Source organism: Poecilia mexicana, unplaced genomic scaffold (assembly GCF_051168715.1).
Source record: "Poecilia mexicana isolate PSO_F unplaced genomic scaffold, ASM5116871v1 scaffold_15, whole genome shotgun sequence".
Taxonomy (NCBI): domain Eukaryota; kingdom Metazoa; phylum Chordata; class Actinopteri; order Cyprinodontiformes; family Poeciliidae; genus Poecilia; species Poecilia mexicana.
Window position 1 is genome coordinate 1,343,203 of NW_028263384.1, and position 27,996 is coordinate 1,371,198.

The 27,996-nt window shown below is 44.6% G+C and overlaps 1 protein-coding gene and 1 non-coding gene across 2 annotated transcripts in view; one reads left to right on the plus strand and one right to left on the minus strand.

Annotated features, from left to right (window-relative positions):
• LOC106903449 (uncharacterized) overlaps positions 1–27,996 on the minus strand; it is a 44,137-nt gene that overhangs the window by 3,068 nt on the left and 13,073 nt on the right. The window contains exons 26-68 of the mRNA XM_088013326.1: positions 27,568–27,678; positions 27,279–27,389; positions 27,038–27,148; positions 25,952–26,062; positions 25,726–25,836; positions 25,326–25,433; positions 24,477–24,584; positions 23,276–23,383; positions 22,988–23,098; positions 22,788–22,898; positions 21,633–21,743; positions 21,441–21,551; positions 21,277–21,375; positions 21,091–21,201; positions 20,545–20,652; positions 20,203–20,313; positions 19,526–19,636; positions 19,335–19,445; positions 19,149–19,259; positions 14,959–15,066; positions 14,768–14,878; positions 14,575–14,676; positions 14,238–14,348; positions 13,981–14,091; positions 12,542–12,652; positions 12,324–12,425; positions 11,081–11,185; positions 10,901–11,014; positions 8,117–8,221; positions 7,913–8,017; positions 7,701–7,808; positions 6,928–7,038; positions 6,028–6,144; positions 5,846–5,956; positions 5,014–5,118; positions 4,713–4,817; positions 4,536–4,640; positions 3,574–3,666; positions 3,365–3,454; positions 2,574–3,126; positions 1,697–1,789; positions 626–721; positions 261–400 (exon numbers count right to left, since the gene is read on the minus strand). Of these exons, the coding sequence (XP_087869452.1) occupies positions 261–400; positions 626–721; positions 1,697–1,789; positions 2,574–3,126; positions 3,365–3,454; positions 3,574–3,666; positions 4,536–4,640; positions 4,713–4,817; positions 5,014–5,118; positions 5,846–5,956; positions 6,028–6,144; positions 6,928–7,038; positions 7,701–7,808; positions 7,913–8,017; positions 8,117–8,221; positions 10,901–11,014; positions 11,081–11,185; positions 12,324–12,425; positions 12,542–12,652; positions 13,981–14,091; positions 14,238–14,348; positions 14,575–14,676; positions 14,768–14,878; positions 14,959–15,066; positions 19,149–19,259; positions 19,335–19,445; positions 19,526–19,636; positions 20,203–20,313; positions 20,545–20,652; positions 21,091–21,201; positions 21,277–21,375; positions 21,441–21,551; positions 21,633–21,743; positions 22,788–22,898; positions 22,988–23,098; positions 23,276–23,383; positions 24,477–24,584; positions 25,326–25,433; positions 25,726–25,836; positions 25,952–26,062; positions 27,038–27,148; positions 27,279–27,389; positions 27,568–27,678 (5,097 nt within the window). The remainder of the gene's footprint in view (positions 1–260; positions 401–625; positions 722–1,696; positions 1,790–2,573; positions 3,127–3,364; positions 3,455–3,573; positions 3,667–4,535; positions 4,641–4,712; positions 4,818–5,013; positions 5,119–5,845; positions 5,957–6,027; positions 6,145–6,927; positions 7,039–7,700; positions 7,809–7,912; positions 8,018–8,116; positions 8,222–10,900; positions 11,015–11,080; positions 11,186–12,323; positions 12,426–12,541; positions 12,653–13,980; positions 14,092–14,237; positions 14,349–14,574; positions 14,677–14,767; positions 14,879–14,958; positions 15,067–19,148; positions 19,260–19,334; positions 19,446–19,525; positions 19,637–20,202; positions 20,314–20,544; positions 20,653–21,090; positions 21,202–21,276; positions 21,376–21,440; positions 21,552–21,632; positions 21,744–22,787; positions 22,899–22,987; positions 23,099–23,275; positions 23,384–24,476; positions 24,585–25,325; positions 25,434–25,725; positions 25,837–25,951; positions 26,063–27,037; positions 27,149–27,278; positions 27,390–27,567; positions 27,679–27,996) is intronic.
• trnav-uac (transfer RNA valine (anticodon UAC)) lies at positions 17,416–17,488 on the plus strand. The gene has a single exon. It is a non-coding gene; the product is annotated as a tRNA-Val (tRNA).

Genomic DNA, 27,996 nt, shown 5'->3' on the forward strand with positions numbered 1-27,996 from the left:
TTCTGATCCAAACATCCCATATCTCAGGCTGCTGTTGTCCAGTCCAGGCTCAGCTCTTCTGCTGGTTACTAACTGGTTTTCATCCATAACCAGATCTGAAAAGTGCGTAGCTACATTTTTGCTGAAACAAAACAACTTTTTACGTATAAAACCTTTAAGAATCGTTTTGTTGTGGTCAGCATCTTGATCAGGGGTGTGAATACTTTATGGAGGTGTGTGTGAGTGTGTGAGTGTGTGATGCGCGGTGCTCAGCGGCGTACCGATGTGGCAGAGTGCGGCGGTGAGGTGACGGATCGGACCGACGACATGCTGGTCTGATGCATGTAGCCGTGGAACTGCGGCTGCTGCTGGACGCCCTGATGATGATGATGGTGGTGGTACGCACCGGGCAGGACGGGAGCTGTACACACACACACACACACACACACACACACACACACACACACACACACACACACACACACACACACACACACACACACACACACACACAGAGAGAGAGAGAAGGTCAGCATCCCGCAGCATCCCATCCTGTCCTCTGAGGAAGACGAAGGTGAGTCTGTCTGAGGAAGACTCGGGTCAAAGGTTAGAAATCAGGTTTTCTCTGATGGGAGGCCACAGATACCAGGAGTGCTGCTGCCGCTGCAGTCCCAGAGGTCAGAGGTCACAGAGCTGGCAGACTGCTGGGACAGCTGGCTGCTCAGCCTGCGGCCGGCGCGCTCTGCCAGGCGGCCGCCACCAGGTGGCAGCGCAGAGCAAGAGGAGAGAAAAAGGAAAAAATAATTCAAATTTATGGTTTTTAAAAACAGCCGTTAGTCGGGTTAATATGAAGGAACACGATTATTAATTATTTAAAGACCTGGATGTTAACGGAATATTCAGGTTTTAAAGGAATAGTTCAGTTATTGATCAGTTATTGAATATAAAACAGAACAACTGGTTATGTTTGAACCGGAAAGAAACTGGTGATTTTATTTCACAGTTTCTGTTTCTTTTTCCACAATAAACATATTTTATTTCAGAATATATTGAAATGTTCTAGTTAGGCTGTTTTTATTATTTTTCTCTTTGGTGCTTCACTGAATCTGTAAAATATATGAGTCCTGAGTTCAAAATGCTTAAATATAAATGTATAAGTTATTACATCACAGCTGAATTTTAACTGAATCTAAATAACTCAGATTATAAATTAACTTTGATAAAACAGCTGCTTGTTTTCCAGTCTGAACTTTAAGATTTTATTTTTAAGGTTTGATTATTATAAGTATAAAAATATAGTTTTTTAAAACCAAAACATTTAATCTGGGAGTCTTGTTTCAACCATTTTCCTACCGCTACTCCTCACTTGCTTCAGTTTTTTCTTTTGTACTAAATAAATAAATTTTTCAGATTGTTTTCACACATAATGACATTTTATTTCCATCGTTTTTGTGGCTCTATAATTATCTGTTTTTGTTCTATAAATGGCATTGACATATTTTCCATTTTGGTAATTATAATGAAGCAAACAGAACAACAACATGCAGATAACATGCTGATTTATCGGTGATGTTTCTAAATCCAGTCGTGTTTTAAACTGTGAAACATTTTGATCAGTCAGCAGGTGGCGTGTTGGTGAATTAAAATTAAATCACGTTAAATAATAAACGTGTTTTTAGTTGTTCTGAACACGAGGCTTAAACGTTCGCTCATCTACCCGACATCCTGCGCAGACTTTTGGACTGAATGTTGTCCTCTACAGGGTCAAAATCAAAGATGGAGCCTGGATCTGCCCTCCACACCTTCAGGTCTTCACAGGGAGAGAAACATATTCAGTCCATAAACCACATTAGTCTGAGTTACAACTGCAATAAAACCAGAATAAACAGAAAAATGTTCCAGTTTCTGCTGAATGATCCTGAAAACAGATAAAATATTTAGAAAGCAGAAGAATCAGATTTTACAGTAAAATGTGTAAAGATCCAAGAATGAAAACTTCTCCCTAAAACCTCAACAGAAAAAACACATAAAAATGATTTTATATCCAAAATATTCAATCTGAAGATGGAAGGAGAACGATATGAAGTCAGTGGCAACAGGAACATTTCACTGGTAGGAAGAAAAAATTAAATATGAAAACTGTTAATGTAGAAATGGTTGTTGAAAAGCTATAAAAAAATCAACAACTTTTGTCTGTTGAGGCAAAGCATTTTAGAAACTAAAAGAAACAGCTTATAGTTTCCAGTTCTGAAGGAAATATCACAAACTATACTAAACCAACTCAGTCTTTGTATCTCCTTATAATTTCCAGGAAGAAGGAAGAAAGAAAGCTGATTTTTGAGTCATTTTGGGGGTAATAGCGCCATCTGCTGACAGTTTTGGTTGTGTCTTTGCCATGTTGATTCTAACAGGTTAAACTAAAGGACCTATTTTTACATGTTTTCGTCTCCTGCTACTTTTCATTTGCCCACCAACAGAAATCACACCCTGAACACACAGTTAAATATTTCCAGTCCGTTTTCCTCCACCAGCCTCAGGCAGAAGGATTCGTCTGAATTCGTTCTTCAGACTCGGCGTCTCGCTCCTTCACTGACCTACGATGATGCCTCCGGGCCGCCGGTCCATCTCCACCGCCTGGGGGTGGATCCCCTTGGCGTAGGCCGCCTCCCCCATCATCTGATTGGCTCTCTGGTAGCGCTCCATGCTGGGATCGTCCAATCCCGGCGTGAAGCCCCGACCGCGGGTCCGCTCAAAGTCCTCATGGTACTTAGCCTGGAGGAGCAAACGGAGAGACGCTGGTGACCTGAAGAGGAGGGAACACACACCAATACACACACCAACACACACTCCAACACACACGCAGCTCAGGGTGCATTTGGTCAGTGAGCAGATAAAACCCAAACAGGTTGTTAAATGAAAACACTCCTCTGTGTTTCCGTTACTATGGTGACCTCGTTCCCTGCAGGTGGGGGTTAGTGTCCGTGCAGCGGCCCCACGCTCTGTGCCACGACACTCGGGTTGCCACGGCAACCGGACTGCTACCATGGAGACCGAGTCCTGGGTCCGCCTGACCCGCCGGTACTCGGGCGTGTCCAGCTCGCTGAGGCTCCGCCCCCTCAGCTCCTGCAGGCCGCGCTGGTACTGGACCTGTTCAGACACACAGGTTACCAAGGAGCAAAGGTTTATGGGTCAGGGGTCGCCCATAAACGAGCTTCCTGTGACAGAAATCAAACCGCTGGTCAGTAAACAGGCAGGAATCAGAGAACCAACATGGCGCCCGACGTTACCTTCCTGTTACCAGGTGGGACCCAAAGGTTCTGGATGTTTTACTTTAGAACGGACGGATACGTAATGGAGGCAGAGTATGTGTGTGTGTGTGTCTTGCCGAGCTGATGTTCTGCTGGTTCTGTTTGACCCGCTCCAGTTCTGGAGTCACTCCCACGCTGCAGGCCTTGGCGCTCTGCCTGTACTTCACCTGATGAGATTCAGGAAACAGATTCTAATGTACGGAACATTTTTCTCCTATCAGCTCATCTCTCTGTGTCGGATCTCTGCGGTTCCACCAGAACCAGTGCTTCTGGACCTCCTACTCACTGAGCTGATGTTCTCCTGGTTCCGTCGGACTCGCTCCATCTCAGGTGTGTCCATGACTGGAGTACCATGACCCACTTCCTCTCTGTACTGGACCTGAACAGAACCAGAGGTCAGCCAGCCGCTGCACACACACCGAGTTTACTAACCAGTTCTGATCCATTTCTGATTCCTTCTTATTTACATGATCTGGACCAAACATCCTGAAAAACCTTTTGGATTTTTCAGGTTTCAGTCGATTTATGCTTGAAAAATAATTAATGTTTAAAAATAAAAAAGGAGATAAAGAGGGAAACTAGAAAACAAACAAAGATTCATCAGGAGTAAAGAAAAAATGGAAACATCCTTAAAAAATAGAAAAATAACTCCTGAAACTATCAAATTAAAAGTACTAAAATATTACAAATCTGATGAATAACAATTTTATTATAAAAATGATCAGTTTATCAGTTTCATGTTTTGGTTCATTTTATCTAATTCAGCTCTTTTGTCACTTTTTACAGTAAATTTTTTTGTTTGTGTTTTGTGCACTGACTAGAAAATCTGCAGTTTAAGCGTGTTAAACAACAAGCTGTGTGTGTGTGTGTGTGTGTGTGTCTGTGTGTGTGTGCATGCGTGTGTGTGTGTGCATGCGTGTGGGTGTGTGTGTGTGTGTGTGTGTGTGTGCATGCGTGTGGGTGTGTGTGTGTGTGCGTGCGTGTGGGTGTGTGCGCGTGTGTATTTTTGTGTGTGTGTTTGTGTGTGTGTGCATGCGTGTGTGTGGGTGTGTGTGTGTGTGTGTGTGTGTGTGTGTGTGTGCATGCGTGTGGGTGTGTGTGTGTGTGTGTGTGCATGCGTGTGGGTGTGTGTGTGTGTGTGTGTGTGTGTGCGTGCGTGTGGGTGTGTGCGCGTGTGTATTTTTGTGTGTGTGTGTGTGTGTGTGTGCATGCGTGTGGGTGTGTGTGTGTGTGTGTGTGTGAGTGTACATCGCTGATCTTCTTGGCGTTCTCTCTGGCGAGGACGATCTCCGGCGTCTCGGCGACCGACGCCGTCAGGCCTCTCATCAGCTTAGAGTCCCAGCAGTACTGCAGCTAGGTGGCGACAGAGAGCCGGTCAGAGGACAGGAAGTGATGCGCATGGGGCCGTCAGGTTCTGGTTCTCACAGAGCTGATGTGTCTCTGGTTGGCTCGGACCCGCTCCATCTCGGGGGTTTCTGACACCAGGCAGTACCGACCCTTCAGCTGCTCCGCCTCGTCCTTATACTTCTTCTACAGAAACACAGAATGGAGCCGTTTTATTAAATATCATCATTATTATTATTAAAGTGTCTAAGGGCGGTGAAACGATCTGTGAAGTAGAGTTTTAGTGAGAATAGGATTAACAACACAAGAGGCAGAGATGCAGACGGTTGGAAGGTGGCGCCCCCTGCAGGGAGCAGACGGAAGTGCGTGTCTGCAGGCGGACCTGGCTGTAGACGTCTTTGAGGTAGGAGGCGTGCAGCAGCTCCGGCGTGTCGGTCAACGTCCCGTACGAGTTCTCCCTCAGCTGCTCCGTCTGTTTGTACGATATCTGCAGAACATCAACACAGTTATGATAAAATATGATGATCTGCAGGCGCGTCACAAATCCCAGCTCTGCTTCACATCAGGTCAGAACGGGAAATAAAGCTAATTAAAAACTAATTAGCTTAGTTAAGTTTCTGTTTGAGTTTTTAATTCATTTGGTTTTTAAGTTCATGGGAAAAAAACAATTTAAAGATGAATAAATCCTAATAAATATATTATCAGTTACCTTGTTACACTGTTTGAACACTTGGTGAAATGTTACGAACTTTACTGTAAAATGTCTGGTGGTGCCTGTTCTTGTTTGGCTGATTTAATAATATTTACTCTAAATAAATATTTAGAGAAAAGAAAACCACACAGAAAGCCTCCAAACATCAGGGAATCTGATGTCACAGATTTTACATTAAACATGATTGTCGTTCCATATTGCTGTTATTGTGATTCTTCTTGCATTTATTTGTTGTGGACTGCTTTGGATTGCAGCCTAACTGAGTTTAAAAGACCCAGAGCTGTCCCGTTTCTGCCTGCAGCCTGTGTGAACGATGCCCTGAAATAAAACTATGGACGTTTTAAAGTCAGTAGACATGAAGATCGTCCAGATTTTCAGTTTAAAATTTAATACTTTGGTTGATTTTACCAACAGTTTTATCTTTAAAAGCTGATGCCAGGGTTTAGACCTCTGTAATCCTGCTGATGACTCTTAAACCCGTCAGCGCCTGGTGGTTCGGTACCTGGCTCTGGACCTGCGAGGCCCGGGTGGCTCTCTGGATCTCCAGGACGTCGGCGCTCAGCTCCATCCCTTTCCCTATGATCTCCGTCTCCAGATCCCGCCGGTATTCCTTCTGCAGAGACAAAACCCTGCACTCAGACTCACAGCGTTTTATTTCCTGGTTTTGGTTCTGGTCGGTCTCACCTGGTTCAGAATCTGACTGGCTTTCTTCACCCTCAGAAGCTCGGGCGTTTCCTCCAGGCCGACCCCAGATAAGCCCCGCCCCTTCACTTCCTGCTCCAGGTCCTTCCTGTACGCCTTCTGCAGAAACGACTCCTGGTTAGTGAGTTCAGATCCAGATCATAAACCGTTAATCATTTTTCATTTGATTAAGAAATTAACTAAAATCTATTTTTACTTCTTCCTTCTGATCAACTAATTTCACTTTAAATCTGAACGGTTGATTAAACTGGAATAAATTGGTCTGATTGGAAGTGAATTTTATAAAACTGAATATGGAAAGTTTAACTACTTGAAATGAAATAAATATATTAATTAAATTATTTTTTAAATGTACAAATATTTGACTTCCTGTTTCCTTTAAACATTACTTCAACAATTATTTGTTAAAACATTTCCACTAATAAATGAATATCTGTCTACAAAATTCACCTGCAAAAATAAAATCTAATGAATAAATTTTACCTTTAGTAAAAACATTAATGATTTATCTTTAAAGTATATACAAGTCTAAACACATTTAACTTAATATTTCCTCAGTTAGTGAAGCAGTTCCTCGTGAATTTATTTAATTTTATTATCTTCTCATTTATAATTAGATTTTTTTTAATTGTTGCACATCTTCAGCCAGTAGGGGGCAGTATAAGAAAAGCCATGTGGTGACGGTCCATGTGACGCATCATCTATTTCTAACGGCAAACATTCAGAAAACCTTCATTAACATTTAGAACATTTATATTCTCAGGCATCTGAAAATCCTCAAATTAAATAAAAATATTTTCAGTTTGATTCCAGCTGATTCCCATGGAGGAGATGAAAGCTGGGATACGAACATGGAGTCCATCAGGCTGTAATGTTCGGTACCTCGCTCAGCAGGCTGCTGGCGTTCCGGGCCGCCAGGAATCCTGGAGTCTGATCCGCTTCCAGCAAAGCTTTGCCCTTCACCTGCTCCTCAAAGTCCCTGCGGTATTCCCTCTGAAACACAAAACATTCCTGATTCCCTCTGAAACACAAACATTCCTGATTCCCTCTGAAACACAAAACATTCCTGATTCCCTCTGAAACACAAACATTCCTGATTCCCTCTGAAACACAAAACATTCCTGATTCCCTCTGAAACACAAACATTCCTGATTCCCTCTGAAACACAAAACATTCCTGATTCCCTCTGAAACACAAAACATTCCTGATTCCCTCTAAAACATAAAACATTCCTGATTCCCTCTGAAACACAAACATTCCTGATTCCCTCTGAAACACAAACATTCCTGATTCCCTCTGAAACACAAACATTCCTGAAACACAAACATTCCTGATTCCCTCTGAAACACAAACATTCCTGAAACACAAACATTCCTGATTCCCTCTGAAACACAAACATTCCTGAAACACAAACATTCCTGATTCCCTCTGAAACACAAACATTCCTGATTCCCTCTGAAACACAAACATTCCTGATTCCCTCTGAAACACAAACATTCCTGATTCCCTCTAAAACATAAAACATTCCTGAATCCATCTCTGATCATTTCTCCTTTAAGTTCTTCCAAACATTTAAATCTTTGATTAAACACAGTGAAACTCAGTTAGCTGCATTCTGCTGTTTGACCACTAGGAGGTGACGTTCAGCTTGTTACCTCGCTCTGCATCTTCTGAGCCTCTTTAGATACTTTATAGCTCTGAGTTTCTCCAAACTCCATCAGAGAGCGTCCTTTGCTCTTCTCATACTCCTCCTTGTACTTCACCTAAAAACAGCAGCATGTTAGAAGCCAGTAAAGCCATAGAAACCAGTAAAGCCATAGAAACCAGTAAAGCCATAGAAACCAGTCTGGCTCAGTGTGACTGGTACCTGGCTGTGCAGCACGGCGTTCTCCCGGTGGTGCTGCTGCTCCGCCGTATCCACGGCGATGTGGTAGTGGGCCTTGGTTTGCTCGTACTTCTTCTTGTACTCCAGCTGAGGAAACAGGAAGTTCATTATCTCTGAGGATCATTGGATGATAATCAGCCACTGATATGAAATCAAAGAATCAATGAGGTTTGTGGGTTTCTCTACGTTGCTCTGCAGCTTGCTGGCCTGCAGGGCGTGCTCCAGCTGCAGCAGGTTGGGCAGGTCCGACGAGCCTTCAGGCCTCTGGTTCTGGTTGGTTTTATACTTCACCTGGAGCAAACAGGACCGGTTACAGAGAGGAGCTGGAGGTTTTATCTGAGGACAATTTATGAAGTAAAGAACGACAAACACCAGGAAACGTTCAGAAGTTTAAAACGTAGAGAAGAAAAACGCTGAGGTGTTCTTCAGCATCACATCAGAGATTCATTATTACTTTGAGAAAATGTAAAAAGTTTTACATTTTCATTTTACAATCCAGAACTTGCTGCGTATTTGACCAAACTGGGACTTTCAAAGCTTTACTGGTAATTTTTCTTTCCTTAATGTAAGGAAAGAAAATTAATCAGTAAATTTTGGGAAAATTCTAGAAAGTATCAGGTGATTTCCAAATACTCAGTCATTTCTTTTTAAAGTACAGGGAAGATTAAATAAATAAATGCAGCAAATTCAGAAACAAAGACAAAAACAAATAACATCCTAAGAAAGAACTGGTTTTGTTTTGTCCAGATATTTTATTAAGTCAGACTCCAGAAGCTTTCCTGGTTTTAAAACCATCTTGATGTTTAACTGAGAAACGTGAAGGTTTAGTTCACCATCCACAGAATCTCCTGTAGAGAATCAAAACCTTTCAGGGCGATCTGCCTTTATAGTCCAGATTTTTAAAGAAAAACATGCTTTCTTCTCTAATTTCCCATAAATCTATCAAAAAGTAACAAAACCAGTAAATGATTATAATTGAACCAATAATCTGGTTTTAATGTCCTGAACCTCCAGGAGACGACCTTTCATTCCTGTAAAGGTTTTCCTGTCCGGCTGCCAGCGCAGCTCCAACTGGAGCCAACCTGCTGAAACCAGTAAACCAGTAAACCAGTAAACAATCTGCTGGTCTCCTTTCAGATTCACTGAAAAGCTTCTGCAGCGATCTGAACACAACAACGGGCCGTTATGTAACGCAGCGTGGGCGCCAGACCGGGCCGAGTGTGAGGGAGCATCACACTCACTGTGTGTGTGTGTGTGTCACTGTGCGTGTGTGTGTGTGTGTGTGTGTGCATGTGTGTGTGTGTGGAGACGCGTTTACATCAACGATAAGATGGGAGATCAGATCAGGACCCGATCTGGGGTCAGAGGTCAGCTCCAACAGTTTTTGTCTTGTTTGTGTGTGTCTGCCTGTAACCTCTTCACCTCCTCCCACTTTTCATCGCTCAGCGCCTCTCTGTTCGCTTTAAAAAGGGGTTGCCATGGTTACGCCCACTCAACAGACTGGATCTCAGAGAGCGAACAACACCAACAGACACAGCCTGTTCCTGCTGGGCTTGTTTATCTCTGAGGCTGCAGAGAAACGGAGAGAAAGAGTCTGGAGGAAAACCAACGACCAGAGAGATCAGAGGGATCAGAAGGATCTGAGAGATCAGAGAGATCTGAGGGATCAGAGAGATCAGAGGGATCTGAGAGACCAAAGAGATCAGAGATCCCTCAGAGATCCCTCTGATCACTCTGATCAGAGGGATCAGAGTGATCTGAGAGATCAGAGGTATCAAAGGGATCAGAGAGATCAGAGGGATCTGAGAGACCAGAGAGATCAAAGGGATCAAAGGGATCTGAGAGACCAGAGAGATCAAAGGGATCAAAGGGATCTGAGAGACCTGAGATACCAGAGAGATCAGAGGGATCTGAGAAATCAGAGGGATCAAAGGATCTGAGAGACTAGAGAGATCTGAGAGACCAGACAGACCAGAGAGATCAGAGGGATCTGAGGGATCAGAGAGATCAGAGGGATCTGAGAGATTAGAGGGATCAAAGGGATCTGAGAGACCAGAGAGATCAAAGGGATCAGAGGGATCTGAGCGACCAGAGGGATCTGAGAGACCAAAGAGATCAAAGGGATCAAAGGGATCTGAGAGACCAAAGAGATCAGAGGGATCAGAGGGATCTGAGAGATCAGAGGGATCTGAGAGACCAGAGAGATCAAAGGGATCAAAGGGATCTGAGAGACCAAAGAGATCAGAGGGATCTGAGAGACAGAGAGATCAGAGGGATCTGAGAGATCAGAGGGATCTGAGAGACCAAAGAGATCAGAGTGATCAGAGGGATCTGAGAGACCAGAGAGATCAGAGGGATCAAAGGGATCTGAGAGACCAAAGAGATCAGAGGGATCAGAGGGATCTGAGAGACCAGAGAGATCAGAGGGATCTGAGAGATCAGAGGGATCTGAGAGACCAGAGAGATCAAAGGGATCTGAGAGACCAGAGAGATCAAAGGGATCTGAGAGACTAGAGGGATCAGAGGGATCTGAGAGACCAGAGAGATCAGAGGGATCAAAGGGATCTGAGGGATCTGCCCTCTTTAGGATCTTCTTCCTGTCATAAAAACACAACTGACTCTGGAAGTGAAGCAGCGTCATGTTCAGGTTCTTATCAGACTCTCGTCTATTTTCAGATGTTTTCTGTGGAGAATATTTAAAATATTTAAAATAAATGCATTTTGAGAAGCTCAACACGCTATTGGCTGATGTTTGGAGCGGTCTCCAGTCCGCTTGGTGTTCACATTGAAACCGAACCCAGACTGAGGTTTGGAGGACAAGAGTTAACTTAGCGTTCACACTTCACCAACCAAACCGGACTTTGACTAGGCAGACAGACCGATTAAAGCAGCTGAAAAGCTGTGACCTCTGACCCCCGTCCACGGTGTAATGAAAACTCACAGCTCAGCAGTGAGACATGGCGCCCCCACCTGACTGGCCAGAGCAGCTGCAGCCTGTGTGTGTTTGAAGGAGACGCAGTCCATGGGGTTGTAGCGCGGCCGCTGGCCCTTTAAGAGCCGGTCGAAGCTCTCCTTGTACTTCACCTGCAGGACAGAGAGGTGAGCGCCCCCTGCAGGTGAGTCAGGTCAGGTGTAGGCTCTGTGTGTTACCTGGCTGGCCAACCTGGAGGCCTGCTTGGCCTGCAGGATGTCGGTTCTGTCCAGGACGGATCCATCGCTGTAGACCGGCTGCTTGGAGCTGCGCTTATAGGCAACCTGTGGATCACAGCAGGTTCTGACCCGGTTCTGACTCGGTTCTGGTTCCCTCCAGGCAGAGAGACTCTGCTGTTTTAATCTTTCTACAGGATTCCTGAGGGTCTGCTTCAGACTGATTCTGTTTGATTTCCAGTAGGTTCAACATCAGGCCCTACAGATCTGATATCGCCGAGTTTAAGGCTGACGGCTTGGAAAGGAAAATATATTCATAAAACATAAATAAATTCATGAATATCTGTTATTATAGCACAAAAACAGAAGAATTAGTTTTCATTCCATCTTGTTCTGCTCCAGTTGGTTAAACTCCTCCATCAGGTGTTCAGGCACCTGGACACCTGGACACCTGGACGCCTGGACACCTGAACACCTGGACACCTGAAGACCTGAACACCTGGACACCTGGACACCTGAAGACCTGAACACCTGGACACCTGAATACCTGGACACCTGGACACCTGAACAACTGAACACCTGAACACCTGGACACCTGAACACCTGGACACCTGAACACCTGAATACCTGGACACCTGGACACCTGAACACCTAAACACCTGGACACCTGGACACCTGAAGACCTGAAGACCTGAACACCTGGACACCTGAATACCTGGACACCTGGACACCTGAATACCTGGACACCTGAATACCTGGACACCTGGACACCTGAATACCTGGACACCTGAATACCTGGACACCTGGACACCTGAACACCTGGACACCTGGACACCTGAATACCTGGACACCTGAATACCTGGACACCTAGACACCCGGACACCCGAACACCTGAACACCTGGACACCCGAACACCTGGACACCCGAACACCTGGACACCTGAATACCTGGACACCTGGACACCCGAACACCTGAACACCTGGACACCCGAACACCTGGACACCTGAATACCTGGACACCTGGACACCTGAACACCTCCCGGCTGGCTGATGGCTCAAACAAATCCTGAGTTAAAGCTGCTGAACTCACATCTGTCCTGTAAAACATTCATGGACTCATTTAAAGCGAACACGAGTTCGCCTTCAGCGTCTTCTATAATTAATCTTCACCCCCAGAGGACGGCTGCTAACACGGCTGTTGTCATGGAAACTGATGTAGAGCATGATGGGACGTGTAGCGGACTCACGTCGCTGGCCAACCTGGCTGCGTTGGCGGCGCTGATGATGTCGGGCCGGTCGGGCGCCGGGTTGTAGCGCTGCAGCTCCTCTCTGCCTGACCTGTAGCTGACCTGAGATCAGAGTCACAGGCAGGTGAAGGAGTTAAAATAATCTGTGTGAATATCATCCAGGCTGCAACATATCGGCCCAGGTTGTGTTTGTGTTGCCGTGGAAACGGCGTGTTTACATGGCTCTGCTTCTTGGCGACCTCCATGGCGTGCTCCACCTCCGGCAGCGTCTTCATGCTGCTGTAGTCGCTCCTCCCCTTCTCACGGTTGAACTTCTCCTTGTAGGATTTCTGCAGACGCAGAATGAGACGCAGTCACTGATTGGCTGATATTTGGCTCAAGTGGAGAGAGACGACACAGTTTAACCGCCTGGAGACGCAGACGGACGGAGGCTCTGATGCTACGCTCCAGTTGGTGAGGCATTGCTCAGTCAGGTGACCTGAAACCAGCAAAGCATCAGGCCTCCGTCCCAGTTCACCCAGTTCACCCACAGCAACCAGACCGTCATCATGTGTGGAGCTGCAGCTCAGACCAGTTTTAACATGATTCACCTGGAAACAATCAGAGCAACTAAAAGAATCACAGCAAAGAGTTTTACTGCTGCAGGAAAACAAGGAAAGAATGAAAAGAAGATTTTAAGGTTTTTATTTATTATGAGCCAAAATAAAGTCATATGAGAAAATTATTATTATTTAATGATGTTCAGGCTTTATTTGGATCCAGTGCAGCTAGTTAGCATTTTTTGTAGCCACTTCCTGACTTGAGATCGTCACACCTGCCTCAGGTGAATTAGATGTTCTGCTGCTTTTCCCATTTTGAAGAATCGATAAATAAAATGTATGTCTGTCACAGGAAGTAATAAATTATCACTTCAAATCTCAGACTGATCAACTTATAGAATACTGTTGTTTTATTTTATGTAGATTGGTAGAGATGCCATCTGTTTTTATTTTAAAATGCGATTTTCTTCCTCATCAAAACATTAATTAAATGTTTTGATTTTTCTATATTTTAAATAAATGATTTAGTGTCTTTTTTACGCTCAATAAAACTAAAACCTATCATTAATATCTGAGCCTGAGGCCGCTGCGCCGTGTTTCTGGTTTGGGGTCAGTAGGTCAGTCTGAGCCTCCAGGCAGCAGCTGCTGCAGATAAAACAGCAGAGCTCCCATCACACCCCCACCGGGGCAGAGGGGCAAATAAACCCTCCATCTGCTCCACAGCATCCCCACATTTTACCACTGAGACTCTGTCAACTCGCTTCCTGTCAGGTGATGCTGGTCCCCCAGGTGGCGCTAACGAGGCGAGGAGGTGGAGGAAGGGTGTAGCTCAGGTTTAATTAGGAAAAGATTCAGAGACCTTCAGGTTTGGTTTGATCTGCTAACATCCAGTCATGTTGATGTGGAGAAGATCTGCTACATCAGGTCCTTCAGACCAGTAAATCAGGAATAATAATAATAATAATAATAATAATAATAATAATAATAATAATAATAATCATAATAATAATAATAATCATAATAACCAACAGAGAACCCGGTGTTTATCTGATCCAGCAAAGTGAATCCTGCTTTAATAAAGAGTTTAAATCATAAATGTTTCTTGTTTCTGGCCTTACGTCGCTCAGCGTCTTGGTCACCTCCTTGGCGAAAACGGTTTCGATGGTTTGGGGCATCTGGGCGTACAGACAGCGACCCGCTTCCTTCCTGCCCTCCTCCCTGTACGCTTTCTGCAACAAGACAAGAAGAAACTAACGGAGCTGAAAGATGCAGAACGGTTCAGAGGAGCAGGTTTAATTTTCTCCTCGTTGAAATAAGAGACATTAAGCGGTGAATGAAGCCAGATGACATGAGCCTCGGGGTGAGCTGGACGTACGTCGCTGCACAGCTGAGTTTGCTCCTTCGCATGCTGAGTTTCTTTGGTTTCAGGAAGCTGAGAGTACAGAGATTTAACCAGCTCCTTCCTACTGGCCTCCTTGTACTTATTCTGGAAAAATAAAATGAAACTAATATTACCTTGCTTTAGGTTACAGCAGCTTTAAAGACTTTGAACATTAAAACATTCTGTATTACAGTCTGTAGTCATATTTCCTAACCAATATAATCAGAATGAATGTAGAAACAATATCTCAGTAAAACGACCAGGTTTTTGCTGTAATCTGATCTAAATGGTTTTTCTTCGCTGCAATAACTCAGATTGTTCCTGAACTCGCCTCGCTGTGCGTCTCGGCCATTTCTTTAACAAACTGTGTCTGCAGAGTTTCAGGCAGCAGAGAGAACAGAGAGCTGGGCAGATCCTCCAGGTCCTTCTTATACTGACGATGACAGAAACACAAATAATAAATATGAATAAATATACCGTTACTGCATTCTGTGAAAACTCATTAAAATGTCAGACTGTCTCACTTCACTGTGTATTTCTGAGAGCTGCTTGACGAACTCCGTCTCTTTGGTTTCAGGCATTTGGTGGAAAGCGGAGCTGCTGATCTCCTGTCTGCCTTTCTGCTTGTATTTATTCTGGAACAAAATAAAGTTATACTGATGATTAAACAAGTTTAAACATATTTAAACTTTGAGCTGCTCTCCCTGACCCTCACCTCGCTCTGCAGCTCCATCACAGCTTTGGCGAACTTCATCTCATCGGTCTCCGGCAGCAGAGAGAACAGGCTGCAGCTCAGCTGCTTCCTGCCGTCTCTGTATTTCACCTGCAGATCAGAAACAAATTTGGCTGCAAAGTTTGATACAAAATCTGTTTAAAAATATATCCAAACCCCTTCGTTCTCAATGTTTTCTTATTTTGATTTCAGACTTTGGGTTTGCCTCCTGACTGAGTTGGTTCCTGTGAATGATTCTGTGACGGAACCAGAGGAGGAATCTGAAGAATCTCTACAGCACATGTGTCAAACTCAAGGCCCGCGGGCCACATGCGGCCCACCATGTCTTTTTATGTGGCCCCCCAAGCATTTTATAGGACGATGATTTACTTAAAATAGGTTTTGAGGACGAATTGACTACAAACTACATCTCCCATAATGCATTCCGATTGTTACCAGCCAACATTACAGCTTCTCGCCACTAGAGAGCAGCAGAGTCACCTCAAACTGCTTATTGGTTTTCCCAGCGAATAAAACATCGACAAGCTAACATCAAAACGTCCAAGAAAAGAAAAATCGATTTACAAGTAAGACTGTGAATGAAGATGTGTGAGTTGGTGTCAGGGCGGCAGGTGGCGCTAGACTTTTTTTGTTATCCATTATCTTGACCGACAACATAAAAAATCGGTCATGTACTATTTTTATCCGTGAAATTACAATCATATTAACATCGGCTATTTAGCCGCATGCAGTTTAGTTAATATTCACCGTGAATCCAGATCCCATCACAGATTAAGCAGATAAATGCATCTACATTTTTCTCCGTAGTGACAAAAACCACTGACTGAGGCCCCAATAACTTTTAATAAATTAAATTAAGCGACTTCACTTAAATTAGCATCACTTCACCCGCTGGGGTCTGAACAACTTCCTCCTGGTTCCCATCTGCAGAAAAATCTGCGCCAATTCATCAGTCAGTTGGATCTGTCTGATCCAAACAGATCAACTGAACTCTGAGTGTTTTACCCTGAGCGGTCCGGTGTGCGCTTCTACCAGGATTTATTATTTTTTTTTTTTTGCGTGGTTTCGCTTCTCCGAAACGGACAGATGTCACGTCTGCAGCTCCTCCAGAGCGGCTCTCCTGGGTAACGTGAACCCAGAAGGCTCCATTTGTTAAATCCGCTGGATGAGTTTCTCCCAGCGGTTTCTAAGTCTTCGCAGTCCGCAGTGGTTGAGCAGCGGACTGCGCATGTTACAGTCTAATTAACTTCTGCGTCGTCATTTATTTCCTCAAGATAAACTACCGGCTCCTCAGATGGATTAACACAACGTTTCATTCTCTTTAGTTTTATCTGGTCTGTAATGGAGACTTGAATTTAACGCGTCATTTCAACAAAAGGTTTGTAATGCGCTTTCTAACCATTTTTTAGTATTGATTTTATTTGTTAGCCAAGTCTCTGTAGAACCACTTGTCGCAGGCTTATTTTATGGACTGAACAGACAGAAACAGTTACCATGATACATTTTGAACCATTTTTTATTTTTGAACCCTTATTTATTGTAAAGGGTTGATTTTATTTTTGAAACCCTTTTTGTTGTAAAGTGTTGATTTTATTTTTGAACCCTTATTTATTTTGAAGTGTTGATTTTATTTTTGAAACCCTTTTTATTGTAAAGTGTTGATTTTATTTTGAAGTGTTGATTTTATTTTTGAACCATTTTTTATTGTAAAGTGTTGATTTTATTTTTGAAACCCTTTTTATTGTAAAGTGTTGATTTTATTTTGAAGTGTTGATTTTATTTTTGAACCCTTATTTATTTTGAAGTGTTGATTGCCTGAAGGACCTTACACATGAATTGCCCCATATGGGGTTTGAACCGACGACCTCAGCATTACCAGCACGGTGCTCTAACCTGCTGAGCTAACTCACCTACCTTACAAACTGTTGGGTTTCCATGGATTTAAGAAGAACTTACATGATCTTACCACATTGAAGATTTGATAAAATGCTTATATTCTAATGTTTTTCAAAACAACATACATAATATTTTATTTTCCAGAGATTTTGTATTTTGAAGTGTTGATTCTAGTTTTGAACCATTTTTAATTTTCAAGTGTTGATTTTATTTCACAGATATTTTTTATTTTAATGTGTTAATTTTATTTTTGAACCATCTTTTATTTGTAAGTATTGATTTTATTTTATAGCCATTTAGCCAAGTCTCTGTAGAACCATTTGTCTCTGCTAATGACATCTTCAATACAATTTGTTGATCCCAGGCTTAGTTTATGGACTGTAATGTGAAATTAGGCACAAGTATAAGTCTGACAGTTTGTTCACCAAGTTACTGTGCTCTCTGAGAGGATCTGTAAGTATTTGACATTGTTTCATGCCCATCGTTGACATTAGTCTCTAACAAAATGTGGATCATCTACCAGGAACACTGCAAACAGCCTGAGTTTCTGTAGTGTAGTGGTTATCATGTTTGCTTTACACGCAAATGGTCTCTGGTTCGAAACCAGACAGAAACAGATTTTGCATGTTCTCTTCATCACAGGTGTTTACTAAAGGTCAACAAGGGTCTGTGGTGTCATGGTCTGTACTCTGAATCCAGGCATCTGAGTGCAAGCCTCAGTTGACATTTTCATGCGTTGCATCTCACATCATCAACTTTGGAACCTCAAACTGAAACAAAGCAGACAAGTTCAGTTCCTGTAGTGTAGTGGTTATCACGTTTGCTTTACACGCAAAAGGTCTCTGGTTCGAAACCAGACAGAAACTGTTTTTGTAGGTTTTGCATCTCTTGGGGTGCAGTGAGACAACAAGAGCCTTCCTCTTTGGTGATGGTTCATTTGCCAATCGACTTCAATGTCGGCTTCTTTGAAATCGAAGCTACTTTACTTCAATTACCAATTGGCAGTTCTATGGCGTAATGCACATGTGTCAAACTCAAGGCCCGCGGGCCACATGTGGCCCCCCAGCATTTTATAGGCTGATGATTGACGTAAAATATGTTTTGAGCATGAATTGACTACAAACTACATTTCAACCAAAGGTTTGTAATGCGCTTCCTAACCAGACGCTCCAAAGCGTCCGGTCCATAACTCTTCAACTCGCTGTCAGCTCCGGTCAGAAAGACGCATTTAGTTCAGAGACCATGAGATGATATTCAGAAAGGATTTTTAAATTAATTGATTTCAGTTGCCTCTGAGACTAAATCTATGCGTAAAGTCTATAATGTCTGCCCATGTGACTTGTTTTTATTATTCGTTTGCTTACCTTTAAACACTGATTTAAATATTGTAATTTTTAAACTGAGCAGTAATTTTACATCCATGGAAACTCAAATGTAATATTTAAAACTTTAATACATAAAATCAGTTATTTAACTATATGAGGTGTTTAATTTATTTTTAACATTGTATTTTTATACATTTATGCTGGGGCTGCCCAAGTCTAGTTTTCCAGAGCTTCCATCTGCAGCTTTAGATGCATTCCTTCTCTAACACACCTGGACCATTGACTCATTATAAGCCTCTACAGAACTGAATGAGGGAAGTCAACCTTTTGTCTGGGGTGTTTTAGCAGGGATGCACTCCTGATCTGTACCGTCAATGTGGCCCGTTGAGGGGGGCCAATATGCTGCAGTGGCCCTCGGTGAAACTGAGTTTGACACCCCTGGTTTACAGGATCTGAACCGGATCAGACGCAGCAGCTCAGCAGCTAAACAACCAAACCAGAGATTGAACGTCACGCCTCATCGGATGAGGAGGAGCTGCAGCTCAGTTCAGACACGGTTTAGATCAGGGGTCAAAGTGGAGGGGAAAGAACGACCTTTGACCTTTTCTCCTGATCAAATGGAGGTCAAGGAATTATGACCTCTGGACTCCAACAGTTCAGCTCTGAGCTGAATAAATGTCTTCAGGCTGATGACAGTGAATCCAGGAGGAAGAGGAGTTTGGTTCCAGATCAGAACCTCAGGAGGCTCAGCTCGTTTGGACCAGTACCGGTCCTCAGATCCGTACCTTGTGTGTTGTTTGGTTTGGACCGGTACCGGTCCTCAGATCCGTACCTTGTGTGTTTTTTGGTTTGGACCGGTACCGGTCCTCAGATCCGTACCTCGGTTTGGACCGGTACCGGTCCTCAGATCCGTACCTCGGTTTGGACCGGTACCGGTCCTCAGATCCGTACCTCACTCTGCAGCTCCGTTGCTTCCTTCGCGTGCTGCGTCTCCAGAGTCTCGGCCAGCCGGTGGTACCGGCTTCGGCCCGCCTCCTTCCTGCTGGCCTCCTTGTATTTAGCCTGAACAAACCATCATCAGCCAAACGTTCAGACAGGAAGTGGGTTTGGACCGGTACCGGTCTGAGCGGTCCTCACCTCGCTCTGCAGCTCAGAAACAGTTTTAGCGAAGTTGATCTCGGTGGTTTCCGGCAGCTGGGAGTACAGGCTGTGGCAGCGGCTCTTCATGCCGTCCTCTTTGTATTTGTTCTGCAGGAAAAGACGAAACGATGCAGTCAGGACGATCACAGGAACCTTTTCCACCCAGCAAACAGGATGTGACCTTCCACCTCGCTCAGCAGGTCGGCCATCTTGGCGGCGAGCTCCGTCTCTGCAGTCTGGGGCAGCTGAGCGTAGAAACTAGACGACAGGAACTTCTTCCCGCTCTGCTTGTATTTATTCTGCAGCACAAACAGCCGAGTTCGTTAAGATCTGGACTTTAACTAAACACATTTACTGACTTTAGGAACCAAACTGGATCCATTTAAACACGTTAATGAGACCGAAACAGTTTGACACGGAGCTGACCTCCGACCTCTGGGTTTAACTTTATTAAACCCAGCAGGATAAAATGCTGGAGGTTATTCTCAGCCGTACTCTGTGTTAAAACCAGATGAGTCAAGAATTATTTGTTAATGCATGAAACTGCAGCAGCTTACAGAGGGATTGTTCAGGTTATTTCTCTGTTTGCTTCTGGTTTTTCTCCAGAATCTGATTTTTAATACATAAAAGCTCCAGATGTTCGGTTCTGGTTCAGTTCTTCTCACAAACTGTAGAGAAATGAAATGATTCTGACATTAAAGTTTGTCTGCAGCTCCAGCTTCACTTAGAGAAAAATCTGAACTTTGTTTTTAAACCAGAGAACAGCTGAGCTCTGCATAAGGATGGCGGGAACGAGCCGCTCTGATGTTTGATGCTGAAATATTCAGGGCTGAAAAGTGGAGGGGTGAATAATTCATGTGTTCACCTGGCTCTGCAGCTCAGTAACGTGTTTAACGCGCTGCGTCTCCAGCGTGTCGGGCAGCCGGTGGAACAGAGCGCGGCTGCTGTCCGTCCTGCTGGCCTCCCGGTATCTAACCTGCAGAGACGGACAGAGACCTTCAGCCGCCTCCAGACAAACAGCAAATAAAGCATCCAGAGAAAATATTCAGGCTTTACATGAAGTGAAACTAACACAAATACATGAGTTTACTGACTGACAAAGAAACAAGTTGTTTCTGTAACTAAACTCTGTCTGGGGAAACAAAAAGACATTCATCTAAAATGAACACATGAAGTGAAAACATGAATAAAAACATTTCTGCCTCGCCTCGCTGTGCGTCTCGGCCATTTCTTTAACAAACTGCGTCTGCAGAGTTTCAGGCAGCAGAGAGAACAGAGAGCTGGGCAGATCCTCCAGGTCCTTCCTGTACTTTGACTAGGACAGAAAAATAACATAAATATATTTAATTAACCTCTGATATCGGCTGTATGAGGACACAAACAAATGAAGATTCATTAACTATTAATGTTGAAAAACATTTTTATGTCAAAATTTAAAACATTTCATCCATCAACAGACAGACACACACACAGACAGACACACACACAGACAGACAGACAGACAGACAGGCAGGCAGACAGACACGCAGACAGACAGACACACACACAGACAGACACACACACAGACAGACAGACAGACAGACAGGCAGGCAGACAGACAGACAGACAGACAGACAGACAGACAGACAGACAGACAGACAGACAGACACACAGACAGACAGGCAGACAGACACACAGACAGAAGACAGACAGACAGACAGACAGACAGACAGACAGACAGATGCTGAGTGATGCGTTCAGGGTCCTTCATCACCTGGCTCTGGATCTCGGCCGTCTCTCTGGCCCGCTGCGTCTCCTCCGTCTCCGGGAGGCGGGAGTAAAGGCTCCTGCTCAGCTCCTTCTGTCCCTCCTCTCTGTACTTCACCTGGGGGAATCAACCAATCGCAGCTGACTGCAGCGTCTCCATGGCGACGCCACGGTGACCCGGCTGAGGGTTTACCTGGCTGTAAACGTCTCTCAGCTCCTTGGCCAGCTGCGTCTCTGTCGTCTCAGGCAGGCGGTGGAACAGAGAGACGCTGAGCGGCTGCTTGTACTTCACCTGGAAACACAAACTGACATCAGAGAGGAAGAGGAGCGATGAAGATGAGGGATGAAGATGCGTACCTGGCTCTGCAGCTGCGTAGCGTCTTTAGCGTGCTGCGTCTCCAGAGTCTCAGGAAGCTTCGAGTACAAACTGCTGGACGTTTCTTTTTTTCCTGACTCTTTATATTTCACCTGAAACGCGACAGCAGGATTTAAAGAGACAGACACACATTTCAGCTTCAGAGTTTGGTCCCCGAAAACTTTTGGTTTTACCTCACTTTGGATTTCAGAGACGTTTTTAGCAAACTGGGTCTGGTTGGTTTCTGGGAGCTGAGAGTAAACGCTGAGCGTCTGGACCTTCTTCCCTCCTTCCTTATATTTGTTCTGGAGATTTAAAACCAGAAAGAAAAATATTTTATCTATCAGCTACATCTTTAAACTACGTTACAGTTCAGGAAGGAGCAAACTTCAAAATGTGCACATCAGACCCATAAGGGAAACCCGGAGGCTCCTCAACCTGCAGCTCATTCTGGGTTCTGGACCCGGGTTCTGTTCACACCAGACGGTCCGTTTGTTTGATCCGAACCAAAACTGAACTTTATTTCCTTCTTTTGCTCCAGTTTGCTTTCACATTGTGCTTTTTGATAGTCTGTAAACTGAGCCATGCAGGTGATGATATTTTGTCCCATTAGGCAGAAATGTCGGGTCAGAACAGAACACAGACCCAGAAACTGAACTAACATGGAGATATTTTGTGCTGCATTTCTGTTGTTCACATTTGTGCCGCTTCACAAGCAGATCATTCAAAATGTTTCATGTTGAGATTTTTCTCATTTTGGAATTAGATAAATCTGAATTAGTGTCAGTAAATTCTGCTGCAGCTGAATGAGACAAGATGTTCTGCATGTTCTGACCCACAACCTGCTGCTGGCGTCGCTAAGCAGAAAACAGGGCCAGGTACCATCCAGTCCAATCAGAACCTGCAGCAGCAGCACTGAAAGGCTCATGGTCACCATGACGCCCAGCTACGGTGGCTCATGAAGTCCAAAGAGACGTAAATGTCCTGTTTGGATCCAGGCTGGACTGTGTTCACACCAGAACTGGACCAGCAGACCGAGACCAGCCCAGGTTCTGGTTGTTTGGTTTGAACCAGGATTCGGGTCAGAGTTCAGACCAACGGAGGAAACGAACTGAAGTCCGTTTACAGAGAACCAAACATGTTTTCAGAGTCCATTTCAGCCGTTTGGATCCAGAACCACAGATGGAGGTCAGAATGAATCCAGACCTCTACAGACGGGACCAGAACCATCAGAGATCCGTCCGTCTCTGGTGACATCAGCCCACCTCTTCTGGCTGAAGGTCGTGACCTCCAGACCGGATCGTAACCAAACTGAAACCTGATCAGCATGAGGAAGGTCTGAACCGTACCTCACTCTGGATTTCTGTCACCTCTCTGGCAAACTGAGTTTCTGCCGTTTCAGCCAGCTGGGCGTACAGTGGGCAGCTCATCTCCTTCCTTCCTTCTTCTGAGTATTTTTTCTGTTGAGACGAAGGTCCAGAGCGACGCAGTCAGTTCATTTATCTGCTGGTGGAGTCAGACTGGAGGAACAGGAAGGACAGAAACTCACCTGGCTCTGCAGCGCCGCAGCGTCTTTAGCGCGTCGCGTCTCCAGGGTTTCAGGCAGCGAGGAGTAAAGAGGAGACGCCGTCTGCTCCTTCGCCGCCTGCTTGTACTTCACCTGACAGGAGAGACGGACCAGTCAGCCTCCTTATCACCTCTGACCTCTATCTGCTGCTGGAGCGTTCTCTGACTTCATTGGTCAGATTTATCAGCAGCAGACCAATCAGACGTCAGCATGTTTGGAGCTTTAAATGTATTTTTAAATCTTATCTGATGTTAAGCTGCAGGTTTTCACCTCGCTGTGCGTCTCGGCCATTTCTTTAGCAAACTGTGTCTGTAAGGTTTCAGGCAGCAGAGAGAACAGAGAGCAGGGCAGATCCTCCAGGTCCTTCCGGTACTTTGACTAGGACACAGAAAAATAACAAATATATTTAATAAATCCCTGAAACTGTTCCTGTACTTCACCTGCAGAACAGGAGCAGCTGAGCAGAGAGACAGAGAGGAAGAGAGACAGAGAGGAGGAGAGACAGAGAGGAAGAGAGACAGAGAGGAAGAGAGCAGATAGAAAGAGAGGAAGAGAGAGAGAGGAAGAGAGAAAGAGAGGAAGAGAGACAGAGAGGAAGAGAGACAGAGAGGAAGAGAGACAGAGAGGAAGAGAGACAGAGAGGAAAAGAGAGAGAGAGGAAGAGACAGAGAGGAAGAGAGCAGAGAGAAAGAGAGAGAGAGAGGAAGAGAGACAGAGAGGAAAAGAGAGAGAGGAAGAGACAGAGAGGAAGAGAGACAGAGAGGAAAAGAGAGAGAGAGGAAGAGACAGAGAGGAAGAGAGACAGAGAGGAAAAGAGAGAGAGAGGAAGAGACAGAGAGGAAGAGAGCAGAGAGAAAGAGAGGAGAGAGGAAGAGAGAGAGAGGAAGAGAGAAAGAGAGGAAGAGAGACAGAGAGGAAGAGAGACAGAGAGGAAAAGAGAGAGAGAGGAAGAGACAGAGAGGAAGAGAGCAGAGAGAAAGAGAGGAGAGAGGAAGAGAGACAGAGAGGAAGAGAGACAGAGGAAAAGAGAGAGAGAGAGGAAGAGAGACAGAGAGGAAAAGAGAGAGAGGAAGAGAGACAGAGAGGAAGAGAGACAGAGAGGAAGAGAGACAGAGGAAGAGAGAGAGAGGAAGAGAGAGAGAGAGAGAGGAAGAGAGACAGAGAGGAAAAGAGAGAGAGGAAGAGACAGAGAGGAAGAGAGACAGAGGAAAAGAGAGAGAGGAAGAGAGAGAAAGAGGAAGAGAGACAGAGAGGAAAAGAGAGAGAGGAAGAGAGGAGAGAGGAAGAGACAGAGAGGAAAAGAGAGAGAGAGGAAGAGACAGAGAGGAAGAGAGCAGAGAGAAAGAGAGGAGAGAGGAAGAGAGAGAGAGGAAGAGAGAAAGAGAGGAAGAGAGACAGAGAGGAAGAGAGACAGAGAGGAAAAGAGAGAAAGGAAGAGAGCAGCAGCAGGTTTCAGAGAGCCGAGTCACACCTCGCTCTGGACCTCCATCACCTGCCGGCTCAGCTGCGTCTCCGGCGTCTCACAGAGCAGCTGGTACAGAGACGATGAATCCTTCTGACTGCCCTCCTTATACTTCACCTGCAGCAGCAACAGGGTAACACTGAGCTCATCTAATGAATGTCTAGCATTAAATAAATCATAAAAGCTGTGAGATTCTGTACATTTAAGGGAAAAAAAAGACATGTCATGAAAAACTCGAGATGAACCAATAATCTCTAAGTATTTATTTTAATGTATAAGAAGTAAAGCCTTGTTAAACCATGACAGCTGATTATGGGGATAAATCACTGAACTAATATAAATAAAGTTATTCTGGTGAATAGTTGGAATCTGTTTCTCAGAGCCAGAACAGAAAGTCCAGTATTTACCTGATGCTGCCATCTTTATGTTTATTATAATGATCTGACAGTTTACAGTAAATAACTTTTAAATCTCTCCACAGGGTGTCGGTTTGCTGAGTCTTCATGTTTCCTGAACTCTAAACATTTCTCCTCTAATCCTTCATTTTATGACGTCATGTAGTGAATTCATCCTGAGTATTAGCTGTAGCTTCTTCTGCTGCTTTCTTACACTTTTTAACATATTTCTCTATGTTGGACATGAAAATGAATAAAAGTGTCTTCAGCTACAAACATGAACATGAATAAAAAGGAAAAGTTGAAAAGATTAAAGTATCAGTTTGAGGTTGTTGGTGATAAATTCATCTGAACTTTAAAACACCATGAAGTCATTTCATCATCTGGTTCATCCAGATGATATTTTCATATCTTTCTATTTTCATTCTCTGCTGTTTTACCTGCAGACCGGCCAGCTGCTCACCTGGCTCTGCAGGTCAGTCACTTCTTTGGCCCGTTGGGTCTGCAGCGTCTCAGGAAGGCTGGAGAACAAACTGGACTGCAGCTGCTTCAGGTCCGATTTATATTTCACCTGACAGACGAAGAAACGAGCAGCAGGTAGAAACAGCAGGAAACTCAGGCAGCAGCTGGTCCATCCAGCACCACCGGCTGCTGTTAGAGTCACAGCTAAAAACTAAACATCTCGTTATGGAAACTGATAAAAAAATAATCAATTATAATAAGACAGCTGAGTCAGCAACACATTACTGTAAAACCAGAACAAGAAGGTTCTCTCTGGTACTGCAGCTTCCTCTAAGGCTAAGATATGAGGGTTAGTTAGCCTCTCTCAGCGTGTGTGTGTGTGTGTGTGTGTGTGTGTGTACCTGGCTCTGCATCTCAGAAACCTGCTTGGCATGTTGAGTCTCCAGAGTTTCTGGCATCCCAGAGAAGAAGCTGCTGCCGTCCTGCTGCCGGCCAGACGACCTGTACTTGACCTGAAACAGAGATGAACCGTTTGAACCTGCAGCAGCGTCAGCTCTTCATCATCAGCTCTTCATCATCAGCTCTTCTGATTTGTGATGAAGAGGACCCAGAGGTTTCTGCTCTCACCTCGCTCTGCAGCTCAGAAGCAGCTTTAGCCGACTTGATGTCGCTGGTTTCTGGCAGCTGAGAGAAAACGCTCTGAGAGAGAAGCTGCTTCCCCTCGGCTGTGTATCTGTGCTACAGTCAGAGGAACATTATTATTATTATCATTTTTATTATTATTATTATTATTATCATTATTATCATTATTATTATTATTATTATTATTATCATTATTAAATGCAGGACCAGCTGTCATCCTGAAGATGTTGTCTCTCTTTTCCTCCAAACTTTCTGCCTCATTATTGTTTAATTTCCATCTGTAGTTTGAGGAAACTAAACCTTAAAACAACTTCTGGAAAAAAAAAAATTCTCACATTTTAGTCAGAAACAGACAAAATAGTGAAGAAATATTCCATAATTTTATGCAGATAGTTTTTACCAGTTTGGATCAGTAAAAATGCAACAGCAAATAGAAATATAAAATCAGAAGATAAATTTGCTGATCCATAAAACCTAAGACAGTTTCCACTGTGTGTATTAAAGCATATTTAGGTTTATTTGTTGTTTGTTGAATTTGGATCCTGAACAGATTCAGATTTTTACCATAAATTAAAGGTTAATATGGATTTTAAAAACTTTTATACTAAATGTTATCCATCTGGGATCCATGTTGAACGTTTCCTGTGTTCCTGCTGGATGTTAGTCTGTCACTTTAAGCTCCTCCCCCTCTGTTTGCCTCTACCTGTAACCAGGTGTCCTTAAGCTCCTCCCCCTCTGTTTGCCTCTACCTGTAACCAGGTGTCCTTAAGCTCCTCCCCCTCTGTTTGCTCGTACCTGTAACCAGGTGACTTTAAGCTCCTCCCCCTCTGTTTGCTCGTACCTGTAACCAGGTGTCCTTAAGCTCCTCCCCCTCTGTTTGCTCGTACCTGTAACCAGGTGACTTTAAGCTCCTCCCCCTCTGTTTGCTCGTACCTGTAACCAGGTGACTTTAAGCTCCTCCACCTCTGTTTGCTCGTACCTGTAACCAGGTGACTTTAAGCTCCTCCCCCTCTGTTTGCTTGTACCTGTAACCAGGTGACTTTAAGCTCCTCCCCCTCTGTTTGCTCGTACCTGGCTCTGCATGTGGCCGACCTCGCGGGCGAACTGCGTCTCCAGAGTTTCAGGAAGCTGGTGGTAAGCCGGACTCTGCAGCTCCTTCTTCACTCCTTCTTTATAAAGCAGCTAAAAGAGACGAAGTTAGCCAACATAGCAGTGATCATCAAGCAGCTGGTCCCTTTAATTCAACCCAAAGTTCTACCAGAAAACCCAACGTTGTCATCAGGAGCTGCAGACCGAGTCTCTGCCGTCGTACCTGGCTCTGCAGCCGCGTCGCCTCCTTGGCGTGTTGCGTCTCCAGAGTTTCAGGCAGTCGGTGGTACAGAGACGATGAACTCTGCTTCTTACTGGCCTCTTTGTATTTGGCCTGAAGAGTAAAAACAGTTTCAGCTCAACGGTTCTCCTCTGAACCATCTTTAGTTTTTACTCCTGTTGCCTCAGACTAAAACAGAACTGAGCCATTAGCATGTTTAATGCAGCTGCCTTCAGCTGTGAGAAACGATGAGTTTCCTCTGATGTCGGCTCAGAGGAGGTGATGTTCCCACCTGGCTCTGCAGCTCCTGCAGCTCTTTGGCTCTCTGACTGTCCAGAGTCTCAGGAAGCAGCGAGAAAAGGCTGAGGCTCAGATCCTTCATCCCGTCTGCTTTGTACTTCACCTGGTCAGGAAACAGAGAGACAGCAGAGAGAATCATTCATGACTTTAACCAGCAGCACCGAGCAGAGAGAGCCACGGCTTAAAGACAGGAAGTGGAGGGGAGCAGACAGGAAGTGGAGGGGAGCAGACAGGAAGTGGAGGGGAGCAGACAGGAAGTAAAGGGGAGCAGACAGGAAGTGGAGGGGAGCAGACAGGAAGTAAAGGGGAGCAGACAGGAAGTGGAGGGGAGCAGACAGGAAGTAGAGCAGAGCAGACAGGAAGTGGAGGGGAGCAGACAGGAAGTGGAGGGGAGCAGACAGGAAGTGGTGGGGAGCAGACA